This window comes from Epargyreus clarus, unplaced genomic scaffold (genome assembly GCF_041222505.1).
Source record: "Epargyreus clarus isolate Ecla_fem2 unplaced genomic scaffold, WU_Ecla_fem_2.2 ptg000014l, whole genome shotgun sequence".
NCBI lineage: Eukaryota > Metazoa > Arthropoda > Insecta > Lepidoptera > Hesperiidae > Epargyreus > Epargyreus clarus.
The window spans coordinates 16,802,140-16,821,506 of NW_027332222.1; the positions used below are offsets into that span (position 1 = coordinate 16,802,140).

General features: G+C 34.8%; 2 protein-coding genes and 1 long non-coding RNA gene across 4 annotated transcripts in view; 1 reads left to right on the plus strand and 2 right to left on the minus strand.

Moving 5' to 3' along the window:
• The window catches only part of Eip74EF (Ecdysone-induced protein E74), a 276,463-nt gene that overhangs the window by 39,593 nt on the left and 217,503 nt on the right, over nt 1-19,367 (plus strand). The gene's annotated exons all lie outside the window — the stretch shown is intronic.
• LOC140747052 (uncharacterized) lies at nt 9,320-13,184 on the minus strand. The gene is made up of 3 exons (XR_012102841.1): nt 11,740-13,184; nt 9,866-11,646; nt 9,320-9,525 (listed from the first exon to the last, which is right to left on the minus strand). It is a non-coding gene; the product is annotated as an uncharacterized LOC140747052 (long non-coding RNA).
• Lsm11 (U6 snRNA-associated Sm-like protein LSm11) overlaps nt 16,956-19,367 on the minus strand; it is a 55,351-nt gene continuing 52,939 nt past the window's right edge. The window contains exons 3-4 of the mRNA XM_073079283.1: nt 18,851-18,998; nt 16,956-18,433 (exon numbers count right to left, since the gene is read on the minus strand). Coding sequence (XP_072935384.1) covers nt 18,276-18,433; nt 18,851-18,998 — 306 coding nt within the window. The 3' untranslated portion in view covers nt 16,956-18,275. The remainder of the gene's footprint in view (nt 18,434-18,850; nt 18,999-19,367) is intronic.

Here is a 19,367-nt window from a genome sequence, read left to right on the forward strand (position 1 = left end):
ATTACATCCGGATATGATAGCTAATTTGCGCCAAAACATGAATAAACGCAAAAAAATTATATATATTTGCGCTTAGATCTAAAACTAGTAGATATCAATACATTCTTATCATTGTAAAAAATAATATTTCTTTATTTATTTATTTATTTAATAAGTTTTTGTACACAAAAAAAAAAAGATAACAATACAGAAAATAATAATAATCTTTCTTATTTTTTAATATAATAACTCTTTTATTATAACCCTATTAGGTAAATATAAATGAAGTAACTCAAAATAAGTTTTCCATAATTTAATTTTAACGAAATCAAAAGTCATTTCGTGTTCCTCCTCGTGGTTTTTAATTTCCATATTGCATGTTTCATCCATTAATGTCTAGATCTATAAACTGTAGAAAATACATCCACATTACTAAAACTTGTATTTTATCCAGTTATGTATAAAATATGCAGATCCAGATAAATATAGACCTATAAATGTTCTGTAACATATAGTTATATAACGTATGCGATAAAATGAAAAAAGAAGCTAAAATACATTTTACGACTTATTTTGTTTGATCCTAAAATGATCGAAATACCTAAAATAAATGTTATCCATCTATCCGTCCATCTATCAGCCTTTAAAAGTCCACTGCTGGATATAGACCTCCCCTTATATGCACTACTCTGACCGGTCTTGAACCATCCCTTCAAAACTGAAATGACCATAATGTAAATGTAATCACCATAATAAAAACTGATTCAAACATTCCGTTCCTATTTCGGCGGTCGATTAAACGAAAGCGCCATAGGAATGCCTAAAACATAGCACGTGTCCGGTGACTCCGGGCTGGGTCTATTTGCAGTAAATGGGTCAAGCCGGGCCCAAGTTAGCTGCAAGAACGAATACAAAAAGAGTAAAGCGAACGCGCCCGGCGCCACCGATGTCGGTTAGCGTAGCTTAACGCGCGGTTACGTTTTGTACGGCTTGCGGGACCGCGTTTTTATTCCTTTGTCGTTTGTACTTCAACGTAGGGTTTAAGAGATTTGTAAGCATAGGATTGTGTTGGTTTAGACACAAATAAGTTGCTGTTGGTGCTGATATATACAGAAAAAGATATTTCGTATCATTTCTTATCTGCATACGGATTTTTTTGAACACATACATTTGTAAACGTTGAACTTAATATGAAATAAAACCATTTTACATTAAAAATATGCGATTATTAATAGAGTATGCGATTGTCTAAGCATTATTCAGACAAATTAGATTAATATCGTACCCGAAGTGCATTGGTAAGTAAAATTAATTGTTATGAAACAAAACAGACAAATATTATGTCAGCCAAAAAGGTAATGTCGGTCCATTATCAAATACTCAAATGACGTCATTTAATCCAATGATCATTTTATGTAGGTTAATGTGTTACAAAACATGTCTTTACTTATTTGTATTATATATTGAATATTTAGTAGAAGAATATATAATACACGTATAAAATATTGATGGTTGTTTATAACTGTAGAAAATTGCTTGTTAGTTTTTTTTTTAATCTAAATTAAATATCGCTTTATATATATGGATAAACAAGTTTTGGAGGTGCATTTTATTTTAATACCTACTCTATATCAACTGTGTTTTTTGACGTATACCTATTTGTTATTCGGTTTTTCTCTTGTCCATTTGCTTCTCTAAAGTTGATCATCGGTTGATTGTACGTTTAGTGGGAAGAATCCTGTATTTAAATACTCGAATTGATCCTTGTATTCGGTGGAGGTTGAACGGAAAATTTGTGGAGTGAAGCGTGAGTTCAAGTGATCAAGGTTGGCTCGCCGTAAAAGAATAGTGGTCGACATTGGTCGGCATTTATACACATAATTTAAATAACATTATTGTACGTTTATTATGTACATTACGGAAGTGTCGCCTTGTCGCGACTAGTTAGCCTTATGCGGGCGGCGCGTTAATATTTTATGATCACGTGTGCATGTGTGAGAACTAGCATGTGTGCGTATGTGTATGTGTGTGAATGTTTGCGTTGTCTTTCAAAGCTACGAGTAAGCTTTACTGCATTTTATTTTATTACTTAGTACTTGTAAATGCAATGAAAGACCGCACGAAAGGAACATTTACGTATGAATTCATGTGACTTTTATCAGCTATTAAACATTTATGACAATATATATATCTATATATGTTGATTGCTTTTGAAAATAGTAATATTTCAACTACAATATTTGATGATATCCATTTTAGATACTTAATTCTATTATTAAAGACAATAATTCGTAGACGATAATAAGATATGTTTAATTAGGCAGTATATTTGTATCTAGTAACATAATTTTGTCCGGGTTACGTCCGGGCGCTGACCGGTGCATCGTCCGGGATTACCCAACACTCTATTTATACCCTGCGTTTTAATCTATGTTATTTGAGCGCATTTTTTACAGCAATTAACTGGTGAAATGGTTGAAACCAAAATAATTTGACTATTGCTTTTAGTTTCTTGAATCAAAACCCTTGTATATTTAAGGTAACCAGCGTTATTTTTCTGCGAATATGTCAAATAATTATGAAAATCTTTTGAAGTTTAAGTCATTGGCGAGAAAATGACTTGTAAAACCTTTGTTCTGTATCTCTTCAATAACCTGTAGGTATTTAGACTAACGTCCATTCGAGGAACATAACAGAACGTTCTTTTGTTTACAATAAAAAAATCTCTTGGCTTAGGTGAATGTGAAATTTGTGTCTTTAATTAAATCGGTTATTAATAATCAATCTTACCAAATTTTGCTTACTAGAAATCAAAATTTGTCAATTTCTAGTAAGTATACAAAAATTGTTAAATGCTGAGCTTTGGTAGGTAAAACATTGGATAAAATTAATAACAACTGCCGCAAGTTAGCTATTGTTTCTATCGAGTCTAATTTAATTATTAATAACATGAATTAGATTATATTTTCTATCGGTTAAGCATTGTAACGGCTAGTTAGAAGCGAACGGTGTCGCCGAGCGGTGCATCGGCCGAGGTTGCGCAACGTGCTATTTATACCGCGTATATCTGCGTGCAGTTCCTAACAGGAACCGACTGCGCGTGCTTTCTTGCGCGGGATTTCGGCTCTTCCAGACGATGCTGTATTTTGGTGATCGCTATATTTGGGAATCGCTGTCTTTTAAGTTACCTAACTTTTAAGCTATTTTTCGTTTTGTAATTTAGATCAATTTTCGATTTTTTATTTAGTACCTTATTAATATGAAATTAGTTCCGAGCAGAATTCGCCGTCCTCTAGAAGTACTGTTACATATTGTTTATAACTTTCTCATTTTGTTCCCCCTTATTTTTTCCTTTTTTCTCGTAGTAAAAATTAGTATACTGAATATAGATAGAGTTGTAGATCGCCTCATTGTTTGATGTAGTACGATCACTAGATTAAATTCTTGACTTATTTTGCTTTGGAAATAGCTAATGTAGCTACTCCCAGATGAAAGTAGTTACCCTGTTCAACGTAGAGTTCATACCATTGAGATGTTTTTAGATAATGGCTTGATTGCCTATAATTAAACGACTTAAAGCTAGACATGGGCCACCCATCTGGTGTTAGGCCTAATAGTTACCAGAATTTGTTAACCAACTCGATAAAGTATTGGAGATAAGTTACTAATTTGCGTTGTTTTACGCAGAGTTATTTACATATTGCAATGTTGAAGACTAACGGACCGAATCATGCGCCAATAATAAGTCTATATCATGCTTATTACTTGGGCTTAGGCTTAATTACTTGGAATTATATATTTACTTGGAAAATTATTTCTTTATTTAGTTCCCCTCGCATTCCTGACTAAACGAGGTTGCCGGAAGGATGCTAGGGGAGTACATAATATAGTAAACCAGAGTTACAGTGGTTATGATATTTAATCTATTGCGTTGGAAGGTTTAGGTTCAATTCTCGTCAAAAATTCAGACCCAGATTAGTTTGCGTGAAAGTGTTTGTTGTTGCGTCGCATATTATAATGTTTTTATATATTTTGGTAAGAGAGACACCCTTTTCGTGTTTTACGTTTTGTGCCAACTTAGTCCTCAGGTAGCAACATATCTGTGACCGACCTCTGATAAAGCCAATCATATCTGGGTTGAATACACAAGTCCATGGGCACCAGTGGACACTTACAATCACACGGAGTTAACGCTCGTTAGCTATAATGTATAAGACAAAAACACTAGAATTAAAAGTAAATTTCAGTACTATTACATATTCCTAAGGGAGATAAGACCTGGACGGTGGCGCGGGCCCACGAGGTCGCCGCTGGCTGCAGGTGTTACGTAACCCGATTGTTTCCAGATAATAACTGCGTAATCGCGTCCTCTCGTTTATTTATTATCCACGATACAAACAAAGTTCAAGATCGATCCGACACTTCCGCATGCCGATCAAAATAAAATCATACGTATTGGTGTTGTGGACGACTTTCTAGAAGTTTTTTATTTGTATGAAGTACCAATCGAGCTTGCAGTTCTGATTGTAAGTCATCACTGCCACCCATGGACAAATGCACTAACCTAACCCAACCTAACCGACTACATATAAAACCGTGGTTCTGTCTGAAGCCTATCACAAATGCCACTCCTGAGGGTTCAAATGGTTGTCCTAAATGTATGACAGGCTCATATTTCTTTTCCTTAGATAAACTTGGGTGTTGCTGTCTATTTGTTTGTAGCCTCAGAACTTTTAGGCATGCGGTCATAAAAAAATAAATGTACACAGTGACGTCATGTGTGACCTTATACAAATGACTATTGCATTACTAATATATAGGTTTCGCGGAACTTCAGAATAAATAAGATTCATATTTATAAGATGTTAATCAGATTTTAATTTAATAGGGGTGAAGTTTCCGACAATTCACTTCTAGGAATAAGCGTATCCGGCACGATTCAGAAAGTGTTTGTGTTGATTGAATACTTTCATCTCAGCGTGTTCCATGATAACCGCAGAGGTCAACAAGTCACCCCGGGCTCGAATCAAAGGGAAATTTCCCCATTAGCCCTAACACGGAAGCGAGCCTACGCATTGTTCGCAACAATTGTTTTCCCATTTTCATGCGCCGTTCCCGGGCGGGCGTCGCTCCCCGGTGACCGTGCGTCGACCTCGCCCGCCGCTGCCCGACTGCGAGTTCTCGCGTGCTTTCACGCCATCTTGATTCCAAATACGAATCGCAAATTTTTTAAAAAGAGAAATGTTCGATTCGAAAGTGCCAGCTCTTGTAATCTTTGGTTTTGTAACTGGCACCGGCGTAACTAGCTGAAAATTGTCTATCTCGCAGACTCATCTCTTCAATCGATTATTGGAAACGATTAAAGAATTACGCATGTAAACGAATGGTCTTGTAAACTGTTGATTGAATTAACTTCAGTGTTGCTAGAATTAACTAATGTAATGTTTTCCAACGGAAATAATACAAACGTAATACGTACGGAATGAGTACATAGTAGATGGCCACAGTGCTTAATGTTGCAAACGAGAATTTTTTAAACAGACCAAAAAATTCCACAAAATTGAAAAATATGTGAAATGAACTGCGCCCGAGTTCAGCAAAGATTAATTAGTAAACTTTCTAACGTGTAGACGATTCCCGAATGCATTAGACAGGTCTATTTTTGTTGGTGCGTTGAGACAATGGCCGGAGCGGGAGCGTCGCCCCCTGGCGGCCATCCAGCGCCCACGCTTTCGGGGGTAGAAAACAATATTTCACATTAGCAAGTCACCTTTATGTTAGAAAAAAATCTCCATTTTTGACACTTGACGGTAATGGCGGAAGACGTCCATCTCTGGTTTATTTTGGACAAACGCATTTCCTCCTCAGCTGTAAAAAAAATTATCTGTTCTCATTTTGATTTTGATGCTCAATCAGCGATTATTGTACTCTAATTTTCATTATTTTGATTGATTGATAAAAAGATTGATAAAATTAAAAAATCCTTAAAAGATACGGTACTTACTGGATTTGATAGAAGACTGCAGAAGTACACGCAGTGGCAAATTAGCATCTGCTAAACTACAAGCTAAGAAAATGTCTTACTTTGCTATTTTTTTTGTAAAATGTAAAGTTCACTTTTTCATGCAGTACCTACATACGAAATCGAAGAGTTCATATTTCCGTTAAATTTACAAAAGTTAAAATGACTCAGGTAGGTACTATAATTGGCTTTACGACACCCTTAAATCATTAGAACATTAATTACTCCGAAGCAACGAACGTCACTGACTCCAACTTTAGAGTTCTATCACCTTTGATTGCATTAGGTACTATATGAGGTACTTATAAAGTTCGTAATGAAAATGAACTTTGCGAAAGTTCAACGATGTATTGACGGGTCGTAGACTTCACAAAAACACTTGAATATTAAGTGCTTCTACAAGTCTGAAAGATACTTTCTTAGAATTCTATTATGTATCAAAAATATTTACATTAAATACGTCATGTAAAAATGTACTGTACCCTCACCATGAGTTTTTACGTTTTGACAAATATGACTGTTTTGGTATTTGTTTACGTATTAGCCCATACGATTTTCAAGTTCTGATATAATCCGCTAGGGGCGCTGATTGGAAATTGTATGGGCAACTACGTAAACAAATACCAAAACAATCATATTTGTCAAAACGTAAAAACTTATGGTAAGGGTACTGTTATAGATAGGTATTATAAGAAACACTGGGTGGAATAAGTTAACACATAAAGCTGGAGCAATAAGTAATAACAGATAAAGTTTAAAAATATTTTATTTTATTGACAGAGTTTATGTTTAACACTATACTTAAAGCACATGGCAGTTATATATGACTTTTTCATACTTTCCATTATAAAGAACTAAACTACTTAAGATACTCGTAAGATGATAAAAATCTTACACTTAGACGAATAATATTACAAATATTACAAAATATCTTAACTTAAAAAATAACAATACTGACTTTATTGTAGTGATTTTTTCGAGTGATAAAGTCATCAAGTCAAGTGATCAAGTGATGATTAAGTATCGTAGTTAGCTACCTATACTCAATAATACCTTAACTTCCAACGGCATCCACTCTACGCAATATTTTTTAAAAACTAAGCTGGAACGCCTCGAAAAATATGTCTCCCTTACCACATCCCCCAACCTGGAACACAACAGCGCTTAACACTGCTGTTATTAGGCAGAAATAGGTGTGGCGATGGTGCCGCCGGAGTCTTTATAACCCGATTAAGGTTCGTTATTGTAAGATAACGGTGACAACCAAACATTCATTGAATCGTGAGATTTAAATCTTCAACAATTGTGAGAAAATCTTTGGACACCGGAAGCTGAGACTATACTCATCAATTTGAAATTTGCTTTGACAATACTGATAATGTAATATTACTTGGTCGTGGTTTAACTTTGTCGCGGGCCTTATTCGCGTTCTACGATATAATAGGTATACGATATGTATTGGCCACTGACCGTTACCTACGATAACATCAAGAAGCACGCAATACGTCCGCCCTATCGAAGCCTTTCAGCTGTTTCATAGTGCTTTTACCCCTATCATATCTTCACTAATGCAACCGGGTTTGCTCCAGACCTCCTCCAGTACTAAGAAACGGCCCGTACCTAACAGCAAACTATTTTTGCAATACTGACAATAAATATGATTTTTATCACAGAAGTACCACCAACAATATACTTATTAATTCCAGCGCATATTTTCTACATGGCTTTATTCCCCCTCAAAAACTAGGTCGAGGTCAACGTCCCTCATCACCTGTCCCGTAATATTTGCTATAATTCGCTCGGAAGAGGATTACGTCCAGAGGAATTATGAGCGAATACTTTTATCATACTCAAATTGCACAAAGGTTGGTATGTATTCGACATTACATTATTTTGGCAGATTTAGTATATATGAGTAGAGCGCAGTAGTATTGGGGTACAAAAGATTTAATAACGCATTGAAAGTGGTAGATCCCTTTGGTGGTTCGACTCCGGCAGCACCGCCACACCTGCTAGCAATGTTAAGCGTAAGTTTCAGCTTAGTCCTCAGGGGTAGCGGCGCTCTGTGGCCGAATCTAGGGGAGAATATCTAATTCCGTTTTAAAATGTCATTATAAATGACGAACGAACGTCATTATAAATGACGACGATACCCTACGAAGGTATACTAAATACTACTCTCAATACTAAAAAAATATTAAAAGTTTTTACATGTTACGCACTTCATTATCTTTATTAGTTCCCTTATTTTTTACACTGAAATATTTCTTTTTTTTTTCTTTTATTAATTTATGCACAAAGTTACTCTTATTTTCACACATAACCACTTATTAGCGTTGTTGCAACAACATTTTACAACAGTAAACACCAGCGCCACAAATAAACAGACAGACATCAACACATTCATTTATATTCCCAGCCTGCGTAACCTTCGGACTGCCTCCGCCATATTTACATACGAAAGAAAACCTGTCACATATGTTTGACGGATTGGCGCCCACTAAAATATATACTTGTATGCATGCGAAGTGTTATAAAGTGTAAAAGCGTTAAAGATAAAATAAATGCCATCAAAAACAATGCTTGTAAAAAAATCCAAGTCTCGCCATTCAATTCTTCTACCGTAAAAAGTCTTGAGATCTATGTAATACCAAGCCGGTAATGTATGCAGTCCCTACTTAAGAGACCTTCTGTCTTAAGGTATTATCTCACTATCTAACCTAACAACATCTCATGGGACCATACCAATTTTAAAAATATTTTATGTTCTAAATAAATTAACGTGGCAATCGTACTGCAAGTCACATTGTGTTTTCATCTTATCATATCGCATCACACAAGTACGATTGCCACGTCAATTTATTTAGAACATAAAATATTTTTAAAATTGGTATGGTCCCATAAGATGTTGTTAGGTTAGATAGTGAGATAATACCTTAAGACAGAAGGTCTCTTAAGTAGGGACTGCATACATTACCGGCTTGGTATTACATAGATCTCAAGACTTTTTACGGTAGAAGAATTGAATGGCGAGACTTGGATTTTTTTACAAGCATTGTTTTTGATGGCATCTCATTCCTTTTTGTAGATATTTCTACTCTTTTCCTTTCCGGTACCTTCCACTAGTTGAATCTCAACAACAGATTTTTTAAAGGCAATTAAATTGTTTAGGTAGTCTTTGTAGTTATGTAAATAATCTTGCCATTCATCATCACTTTCATTCGAACATGACAATAAATTAAATCTAAAAAAGTTACTATTTTGACAACTGAAATTATGCCCGTTATCCTCAGGAAAAACATTCTAAAACATCTCTACTGATTGTGATTTATTTATTTATTTATTTATTGGGATTTAACGTGTCTTCGTATTAAATAATCGACATCCCTTACTTTCTTCTGAATATCCGACAAAAATCATTGGTAATCTTTCACTGACTTCGTCGGACTCCGGTTTTTGATATAAACCACAGTATTTACTGCTCTTGCTCAAATTAGTTTCAATTTATAATAGACTTCTGACTTCTGAAATGAAATGAAATATTTATTTAATAATGATAACATCAGTTTTAGACTTGTCGCATATACAATAATAGTTCTGTTAGCTGTTTCAACCACAACAATTTGTTTAGGGGTATACAGTATCGCCTTCTAATGTAGAATTCCATTTGTTGATAAGAAAATATTGAAAGCTCTATTACAAAATGTCGTCCCACCATCTGATCTCATACATTTGTTCGACTTGCTAGTTCCTTTTTCAACACTTTATATTTTTTAAATTTCTTAAAGACTCACTCTTATGTTTTAGAAAATAAACATTCATCGTGTCATTCGAGAATAATAGTCGATAAATAATAACATGTACCTTGAACCGTTGAGTGAACTAGCTTCCATGGGACTACATAAATCTGTATGTACGATCTCCAGTATATCGTTCGTTCGCGTTCAGAGGTTTGGAAATGGTTTCTTACTAGTCGTCATATCCGTCGGTAATGTTCACATTATCAAGACCAGTCATAATATTCTTTAAAATTCGCATATATTCCGGATTAATATGGGCTAGTCTTCTATGCCAATATTTATTTGACATTGTCAAATTACATATCGGTGATTTGACAAATTGTTTAAATTTATATATACCATTTACGTTGTGGCCAGTTGCGATGATAATATCCATAGAGTTACTAATAGTGCAACCGTTTTTCAAAATTAACAGTAAATCCTTTTTCAGTAAGTTTACTCACCGCTAACAAATTCATACTTAAAATTATTTATATTAAAAAGGTTTCTTATAATAATTTCCACGTATTTTCCGGGTAGGTACTAACACAAAATAAAAACTAACAGAAGTAAATCTTCATACAAAGTGGGCTGAAGTAACGCACACGTAGACACCACTTACCGACTCGTTATCTCGGGGGGACTCGAGCGCATACGTGCGCGACTGTCAGTTCATTTCTGACACGCGTTTGTAACTGTTTTGTACAAGCAATGGAGCAAAATAAAATACCCTAATTGTGCAATGGACGGTTGTTTAAATTCAACGTTAAACTGTGGATTTTCGTTTTTTTATAGCTATCAATTATCAAGCCACTAGGAGCTGATATTTTTGGTGATCATGGCAAGAATATGTTATAAAGTGGATATCTAAGCTCGATTTATATAACAGTTTCCTATTTCGAATCATTTGAAACGAACTTAACTAAATTTTTGTAATATTGCGTTGAAATGTTACGTACCTAATATTACGTAAGTTGAAAACATGATTTTTTGTTCGTATATATATTGGTTTGTCTTTAATGCCATTTGGTAGGTTTATGTCTAAAACGGATAGGGCAAAAGGAATTGTGTAATTAGGGTAATCCGTTTAGAAGTTATTAGGGATTTTCTATTGTGAACATTATAATTTTTTATGTGCTTACATATAAAAAATATTTTCATAGACATTTATTTATGCTCAATAAGGCCGAAAGGAGATGTTTCAAAATGTATGGGCTCCCGGCCACCTTTTGTAGACTATATTAAAAATTAAGAAAACTTGCAAAGAAGGGGGTTAATTTTCTTCAAATCATGTTCGTTTAATTGTTAAAAAACAATGATTTACACTTAAACTTGCAACACAACAGTGGAAAAACATCATGGCGGTAGTGATTACCGTAATAATGTCATCTGTCATTCTATTTTAACTTACTATATACATTATATACTTTTTAATATATTTTTTTACGCGAATGGGCGTAGATATATAAACATTGTATTGTGTGAATTGAGAAACAAGGCCTATATTTGATAAACATTAATTATATTTACTTTCATAAATCTTGACTTAAAACAAACATACCAAAATATGTACTTCTATACCAATTTATTTTAGTTAAAACATTTAAGTGTGTAAATAAAACAACTTTAAGTACACATTTGATCATATTTTACTTACTCTTCACTTAAATACATTATTTATTCATTTTAAATATCTTCCCTTATCAATATTTTCATCCTGTGACGAGCTCAGCCCAAACATCAAACAATGGGCATAATGTGAGCGCAACTACCTACGAGTACGGTTCGTTGCCCAGCGATGCAGTTGCAATAATAACTGATTATTTTGTCATCCCAAGAATGTCCATGTCTTGCTAATGTAATTATCTAAAAAAGAGAAATGTAAAAAGATTAGCTTCTGTAGTTTAAAATTATTTACGATTATTTCACGATTAATACAACAACTGATGTATATTTTACCTGATGATATTGAATCCTTGTCAACACAATCCACAGCGATCGCACGAAAATCACAAGAGTCCATAAAACATAAGCTGGGTAAACAAGTAAGGTAGAATCACAATAATCGTAAGCAGCACAGAGCAGAAACATATTCAGGATTAAAATGGAATCTTCTCATCAGTACCTACATATTTATTCAACGTTTACATTGGAGTCCACTATTATAATATGTATATATCCACTTTTACGCATATCAAATTGACAACTTCTTCTTTTTTAATTTGACATGTCACTTACATCTATAAAACCAGATACTATTTAAAAGGTGGTTTTGTTATTATTATTATAAATAATTAATTAAGTTCAGAAATAATGAGGGGATACCCAAAACAAAAGCCAGGTTGTAAAGTACTAAGGTAACAATAACTTTACGACAAAAACAGCGAAATACAGAATTACCGACATCCAAAGAGTATAGTAACCTATGTGTGGGGTACACATAGGTTCCCGACATCGACAGTTTTGAAAACTTGACATTGACAGTATTCCGCCATATTTAATATTTCAATGAGGATTGCTTATTTTAAATATTTTTAAACACGAATACTTTAGGTTATCAAAATATATGTGTATTTTTCTTCAATTATGCAAATTATTCGTGTTTTTTAGTTATAATGTACATAAGATGGCCGAAAATGAAACATCTCCTTTGCCTAAACACTTGTTTCCTTGGAAACAAACTTATTATTATTTTATAATGCGGTGACAGTTGCTAAACCTCACGACAGTTATTGTATATTGTGTATGTTACCGTTAGATTGTAGAATACGTTAGCATACACATTAACTAGACTTAAGATTAGCTAGAAAATATGCAGATTAACTATGTAGTTAAAATTCGAAACATCTTTTCAGACTTGTTCTTAGGGCTAAAACACATGCCTTTTTACGACACGACGACGTATCGTGACACATAGCGACATCGTGCCGCAAAGCGATATTGTTTCGTGAAAATATACAATGTTTGTCGTAAATTCATGACACGACGACGCATCATGGCATGCACGGGTCGACGTCAAGGGGTGAAAATTGATACAATCTCGTTTTGTACTTTAGGTAATGGACAAGCTAATCTGCGTTTTAACTGATTTAGGCACATTAGCCGTAACATCTAGTTTTTTTCTCATGACATTTGTCAGAAATTCGGAATGTTTTTGATATTATATAACTTTTTAGGGTTCCATACCTAAAGTTTAAAACGGAACCCTATTTCTAAGCTGTCCGTTCGTTTGTCTGACATAGAGCTCTATTTCTGGAACCTTAATACATAGAAATTTATTTTTTTTACGGAATATGTATAATGGTGGCCGCTTTAACAATATGTACTAAAAGTAAAAAGAAAAACTTTCAAATAAAGGAGAGTTGCCATACAAGGACCTTCTTTTTCTTTATTTATTTATTTATTTATTTATTTATTTATTTAAAAAGGCATACCAACTAAGTACATAAAAATTAATCTAATATTAATAAGACAATAAGAAAACGTTTAAAAATATGCACTTAAATTATAGGTCTGCACAACATTACAATTAAGTCAGACGCGCTAACGTCCTTACAAAAAAAAAAAAAAAACATATCTTACAGTAAAAGTTACATTACTTCTTTACAAATTCGGTATAATGCAAGCTATAAACTATATTAACATGTGACTAAGAGATAATGGATAATAATATACAAAAAAAAAGACAAAAATTACTTAATATTACATAATGCTATCGAGACATTTTTCTTGAATTTTCCTATCGTGTCAGAAAATAGGTCAATATCAACATTTTGAAACAAAGAGTTATAGCATTTCATGGCTCGATTCAGCGGAGAATTAGATAAGTACTTGGCTTTATAGTGACTCGTACATAAGGGCTTAAAATTGCTTATCCTTGCGTTAACTCTAGGAGCGGTGATATTTATTCGAGAAAGAAGGAACGGACAGTCAGTTCGCTCATTTAATAGTTTATAAAGAAATAGAACCCTAAGAAGATCACTACGCTTATGCAATTGGAGAAGGTTAAAATATCGCAGACGGTCATCATAGCTTTTAATCGAATTATGTATTCCAGTAATGAAGGATAGTTTACGGATAAATCTCTTCTGTATATTTTCAATACGTTGTATGTCGTTCTGGTAAAGAGGATACCAAACAGAGGAACAGTAATCAATATGACTACGAACTAACATACTATACAAAGTTTTGAGAGCTAATACAGACGTAAATTCTTTTGTATTACGATTAATAAAACCCAACATTTTTAGACTTACTTTAATCGTATTATTTATATGGTTTTTAAATCTCAACTCTGAGTCGATTAAGACGCCAAAATCTTTTACTTCTTCCACTCTTTTTAATCTTACTTTCGAAATGTTATAAAAACTGTTATATTTGCTTCGTTTACGTGAGAATTTAATATGTATACATTTGTCTATGTTTATATCCATACCATTTCTATTACACCATTCAGAGATACTATCAACGTCTTGCTGCATCAACTCCTGATCCGTGTTGTTCTGAACAGCTCTAAAAATTTTTAAATCGTCTGCATATAACTGAAATTCCGAATATTTTATGCAATACTTAATGTCATCTATAAACATATTGAATAGAATAGGGCCCAGAATTGAACCCTGGGGGACTCCTGATTGAGGAACACAATGTTCTGATCTAAAACCGTTTACAGCAACACACATCCTACGATTTCTCAAATACGAGCTGAACCATTGCAAAACTGAACCCCCTATATTAAATTGATTTTTTAGCTTATGGATAAGTATGTCATGATCGACTCTATCAAAAGCTTTACTAAGATCGCTATAGATTGCATCAACTTCACTGCCACTTCCTAAATGAGACAATAACTTTTCCACAAATGACAACAAATTAGTAGAGGTAGATCGTTTAGCAATAAAGCCGTGCTGATGTTCGCTTAAAATCTGTTTTATATGCCAGATAAGGTAGGGACTGATGACTTGCTCAAAAACCTTTGCTAAGACTGATAATTTTGAAATAGGTCTATAGTTTTCGACTAATCGTTTATCGCCAGATTTTGGTATTGGCACTATAATTGCCTCTTTCCAGATTTTCGGGTTCCAGACTTCTTTATAAGGAGGAAATCTTGAAAAGGTACTCGACGACGTGGGAGTGACGCCGGGTTATGTGGGACTTTAGCCGCACTAAAATCCTCCGGTGGCCGTCCTCAACGTTTGTTGGAGAACTCCGGGATCTCCGACTGAACGTAACAGAAGTCCTTTAAGCGCGATGCCTCGATCGAGCTCTGCCCTGGGAGAACAGTTTTCGCTCCTCCTAAACTATCCGGTGTTCACGACGGTATGCGACTACACATACCGCCGTCCTTCCCGGGGACACTTATTGGACGGTTCGAGCTCCCTGTTGCCACTCCCAACTTCGGAAGCCCCCTTGTAGTCGCTTCTTACGACAGGCACGGGATATCGTAACCCTTTTTTAGTCCAGGAACTACAGAGACAAACATATAAGGACCTGCTATTTTTTAGCGTTTTTCATTTGAAATGTTCACAATGCATTATATGGCTGCTATAACATCAATTAGTAAAAATAAAAATAAAATAAACAAATATTTTTGTGGTACGGAACCCTCAGTGTACGTACGAGTTCGATTCGCACTTCACCCATTATTTGAATTGAATTTAAATTGAAGTTGGAATTGAAAACGTCTTTTATCTCGAGAATAAAAACAATTGACGTCGCCTATAATAGTAGGGGAGCCCAAGACGGGATTTCGAGAGTGACTCGAACGCGGCAGATTAAGATATGGGAGATACCTTACATCCTATAGAGTATCTTAAACTATCCATTTGGGGGGTTCAACCAGGGAAGTCCATCAGACTATTAATAAAAAATCGTATTATCTATAGTAGCTTAATTACATGCTGAAAACAATAAATTTATAATCTGATGGTTTGAGGGCGGCGTTAGGGAGTAATAAGGTTGCAAAAAATCTATACCTGGACATACTCGAGTGCGGTATTTTTTTTAATACAAAGGAAATAATGCTAGAAAATATGCACTATCTGATAGCGCCATTTATTAGCATGGATCCCTGGAAAGTAATGGTGTACAACAAACTAAAGGAAAAGGCAAATTTTATGGAAAATACATTATTCTTTATATATTCTCATTCTGTTTTTTTTTTCAAATCGTCAATATAAAAAACCCCTCCACTAAATCGTCAGCTGCAACATAAAACATCAGCTGGAATTTCCTGTATAATAATCTTACGCCCTCGAGTGTGTCAAGATAACGTTTTTTTTTGCATTTTCGAAGAGTCACTGACAGTCTTTCGAATCGAATCGTCAGTCTTTCGAATGGGGGACTCATCTGGGGTAACTTCATATCCCCTTTGAAAATCTAATGTGCTGGTTACTTTTTTTCCATTTTTACCTCTCGTATGGCTGTCCCCCTATGCAAACCAGCAGATAAACATATTTCCGGCATCAGAGATATATACTCTATCACTAACCTTCCGCGCCTTGAGTATGTCTGACTCTGCTTTTTACATTTTTCGAATCATCTAGAAGCTATTTCCACGGTGAATCGAAAAATATCACACAACCTTCTCTTCACTCTAACGTGTAATCTACACAATCGTATACGTCCTATTGACGCTCGAGTTTCTACCCATTTAACATCATGGGCTCCCCTACTACTCGTACATTTCGCGGACAGAAACACAGATTCATTAACTGCAAATGTAACTTTGTAATCCTATATAACTTATATAGGATACAAAGTTATTTAATGTAGTTGGTGTATCTAGATAACTGGACAGAAATTGCAAAATATTTTAGTTTTTCCATGAGTTATATACTAAACACTAATTGTACCCTCAATTTCAACGTTCTATGTCTGCTGGAAGTGCCTTAAACTTTTGATGATCGGTCAGTCAGTCAGTGAGTGAGTGACAAAATTACGAACTTTAACTACTTGTAATTCTTAAACTACTGGTTCAAATTGCATGAAATTTGAAATGTACCGTGTCTATACAATGCTTGCTTGGCTCCTGAAAATTCAGGCTTCTAGCTTCATATGCAACGAAGTTACAGGGGGTCAAAAATGGGCCGAATTGCTTCGGGAAAAGTATGGTACGGCCGTGCCGCTTCTTTTGGCTCGACTTGGCGGAGGCACTGCCGTGCCTCCAGATGTGTTAAAGGTAAAATAGATTTAAAATCGAATATGATAGAATTAAAAAAATATATTTTGGTAAGTACCTATATTTTTAATTTAAACTCATTTGTCGTAAAATTGAAAAATACAATTTTGGTATTATTTTCATATTAAACTAATTTATTACTTTCATTTTAAGAAATAGGTAATAAAATAATGGTGTATGCTTTTGAAGAGATTTTCTCTTGTGAAACAATAAAATATATTTGATGTAATGTTACAAAAACAAAGAGGTTGTTTGTTCCGTTTTGCTAATATTTAAAATTCTAGAGATTTTTAAATGGGATAAAACTTATTAAATAACTTTTTAAATGTAACATAAGGATCTGATACCCTGTTTTAACCGCAGGCGACACTAGTAAAACATTATAAGCGTTAATCTTTAAAATCCTACTGTCTATTCGTAAAGATATAAAGTTTAATATTAATTGAGATATGTGCTTATTTTAATCATCCATCTTAAACTCAGCATCATCATCACCAACCCATTATTGTCCCTCTGCTGGGCACGGATCTCCTCTTAGAATGAGAAGAATTAGGCCATAGACCAGCGCGCTGGCCAAGTGTGTATTGGTAGACTTCGCATACCTTTGAAAACGTTTTTTAAAGATTAAACTTAAACTAAATTAGCCAACACTACATAATAATGCGATTTGACAAATACACATATCAAATTACACAAATATAATGAAAATTTGATATCCATATAACTTGTTAAAATGTTGTTGTTTGTTGTTACACTGTATTCGGTGTTATGACGTCATACTATTTGATCGAATCTTACATCAGCTCGATTTATATTCTTAAATACATTTAAATATAATTAAGAAGACTCAAGTGCGTATCAAATACAGTGAAGGCTTTAGGTTTCAACAAGTATTTTATCGGCAGCATGAATAAGATTGAATTTAATAGCATACCTGCAAGATATTGTGCAAAATGAAGTTATGGTTGCAGTCGCCTAAATCCAGTTTGTAAGCAATCCATTTCAGTCCCACTGCTGGGCATTCAGTTATGCAAATCTCTGATGACTGACAATATACCAGCCTGGCATGCGGAACCTTAAGGATTTCATCCTATTTTTTCGAGTGTTATAAATATTTTTTCTAATTACTTATTATACAGTTAATTACATAAAAAGTGTGTTTTTAAGTTACTCGCGAACAAGAATTCCTACACTAAAAAGCATATTTTTATTGCTTATTAAATGTGTTAATATTTACTCTTGTTGTACATAGTCAGGCAATGTCATGTCTACCACTAGTGCTGCAAAATGTATTTCCCTGATGCCTCATCCAGGCTCATCGCTCCACAACGTTAATGAGCACCACATGTTCCCCTCGCACCATGATCTGGGCCATGTGTCTGGTGCACTCCCACACACCCCCGCCGAGGGGTGTCTCCGTCACCACCGGCACGGGGGATATGCCCGCCGCTGTACCTTTGGGGACGCGTGTACCTGGAGAAAATTGATGTTGGTCAGGTTAGGTTTTTAAAATTCCTAGGCCAGTAAATTGGTAAAGAAGTGTACATAATAGGAAATTTCATTGCACTATGTAGAAAACGCATAAACTTTCATATCCAAAAATAAAAGAACACAAAATAAAATAGACTAAAATTGTAGAGTCTGCAATATAAAAACATGCAAATATACTTCAACATTACATAACATATAAGATATGCATTCTCTACATTCACGAAATCTACTTTGGCGCTCACACAAAATGATACAAGTGCTTCAATAGAATGTACTCCGAAACTGTTATTTTTCATCTGAATCCTTGCATTTACCTAATATTCAGCAGCTAGAGACTTTGCTAACTTTAACTTTATACTTGATAAAATAAAAAAAAGATATTTGAGATGTATCTCTTACCCAGCGCCGGTGGAATCTTTCTCTTCTTTAGGGCCTTCCGCTTCCACACCTCCAGGACGTCCGTGAGCGCGAGGTTCCAGTGCTTGTCGAAGGCCACCAGGTTCGCGTGCAGCTCCCCCCGCACTCCTGACGCGCTGCGGGTTATCACCTGAAGGAAAATATACCGTCATTATCTTTTTTTCTATTTATACCTACACGATGAGGCAGACGGGCTGCCTGATGGAAAGCAGTCACTGTCGCCTATGGATATTTGCAACACCAGAGTCGCCAATTCTTCGCCGGCTTTGGGGTAGAGCTCTTTTTACACTTTTTTGAAGAGCCCCCGTCATAGCGCTCCGGGAATACCACCCTCTACCAATTACCTTCTGTGCCTTGCTGAGCACGGATCTTCGAATGTGAAGGCTTTATAGGTCATAGTTCAGTACAACGGTCAAGTGCAAATTGGGATTGGGAATTTTGAGGACTTCTTTAGAGAACTCTCGAAAGTCGCTGTAGGTTTCCATGTTTTCATCGTTTA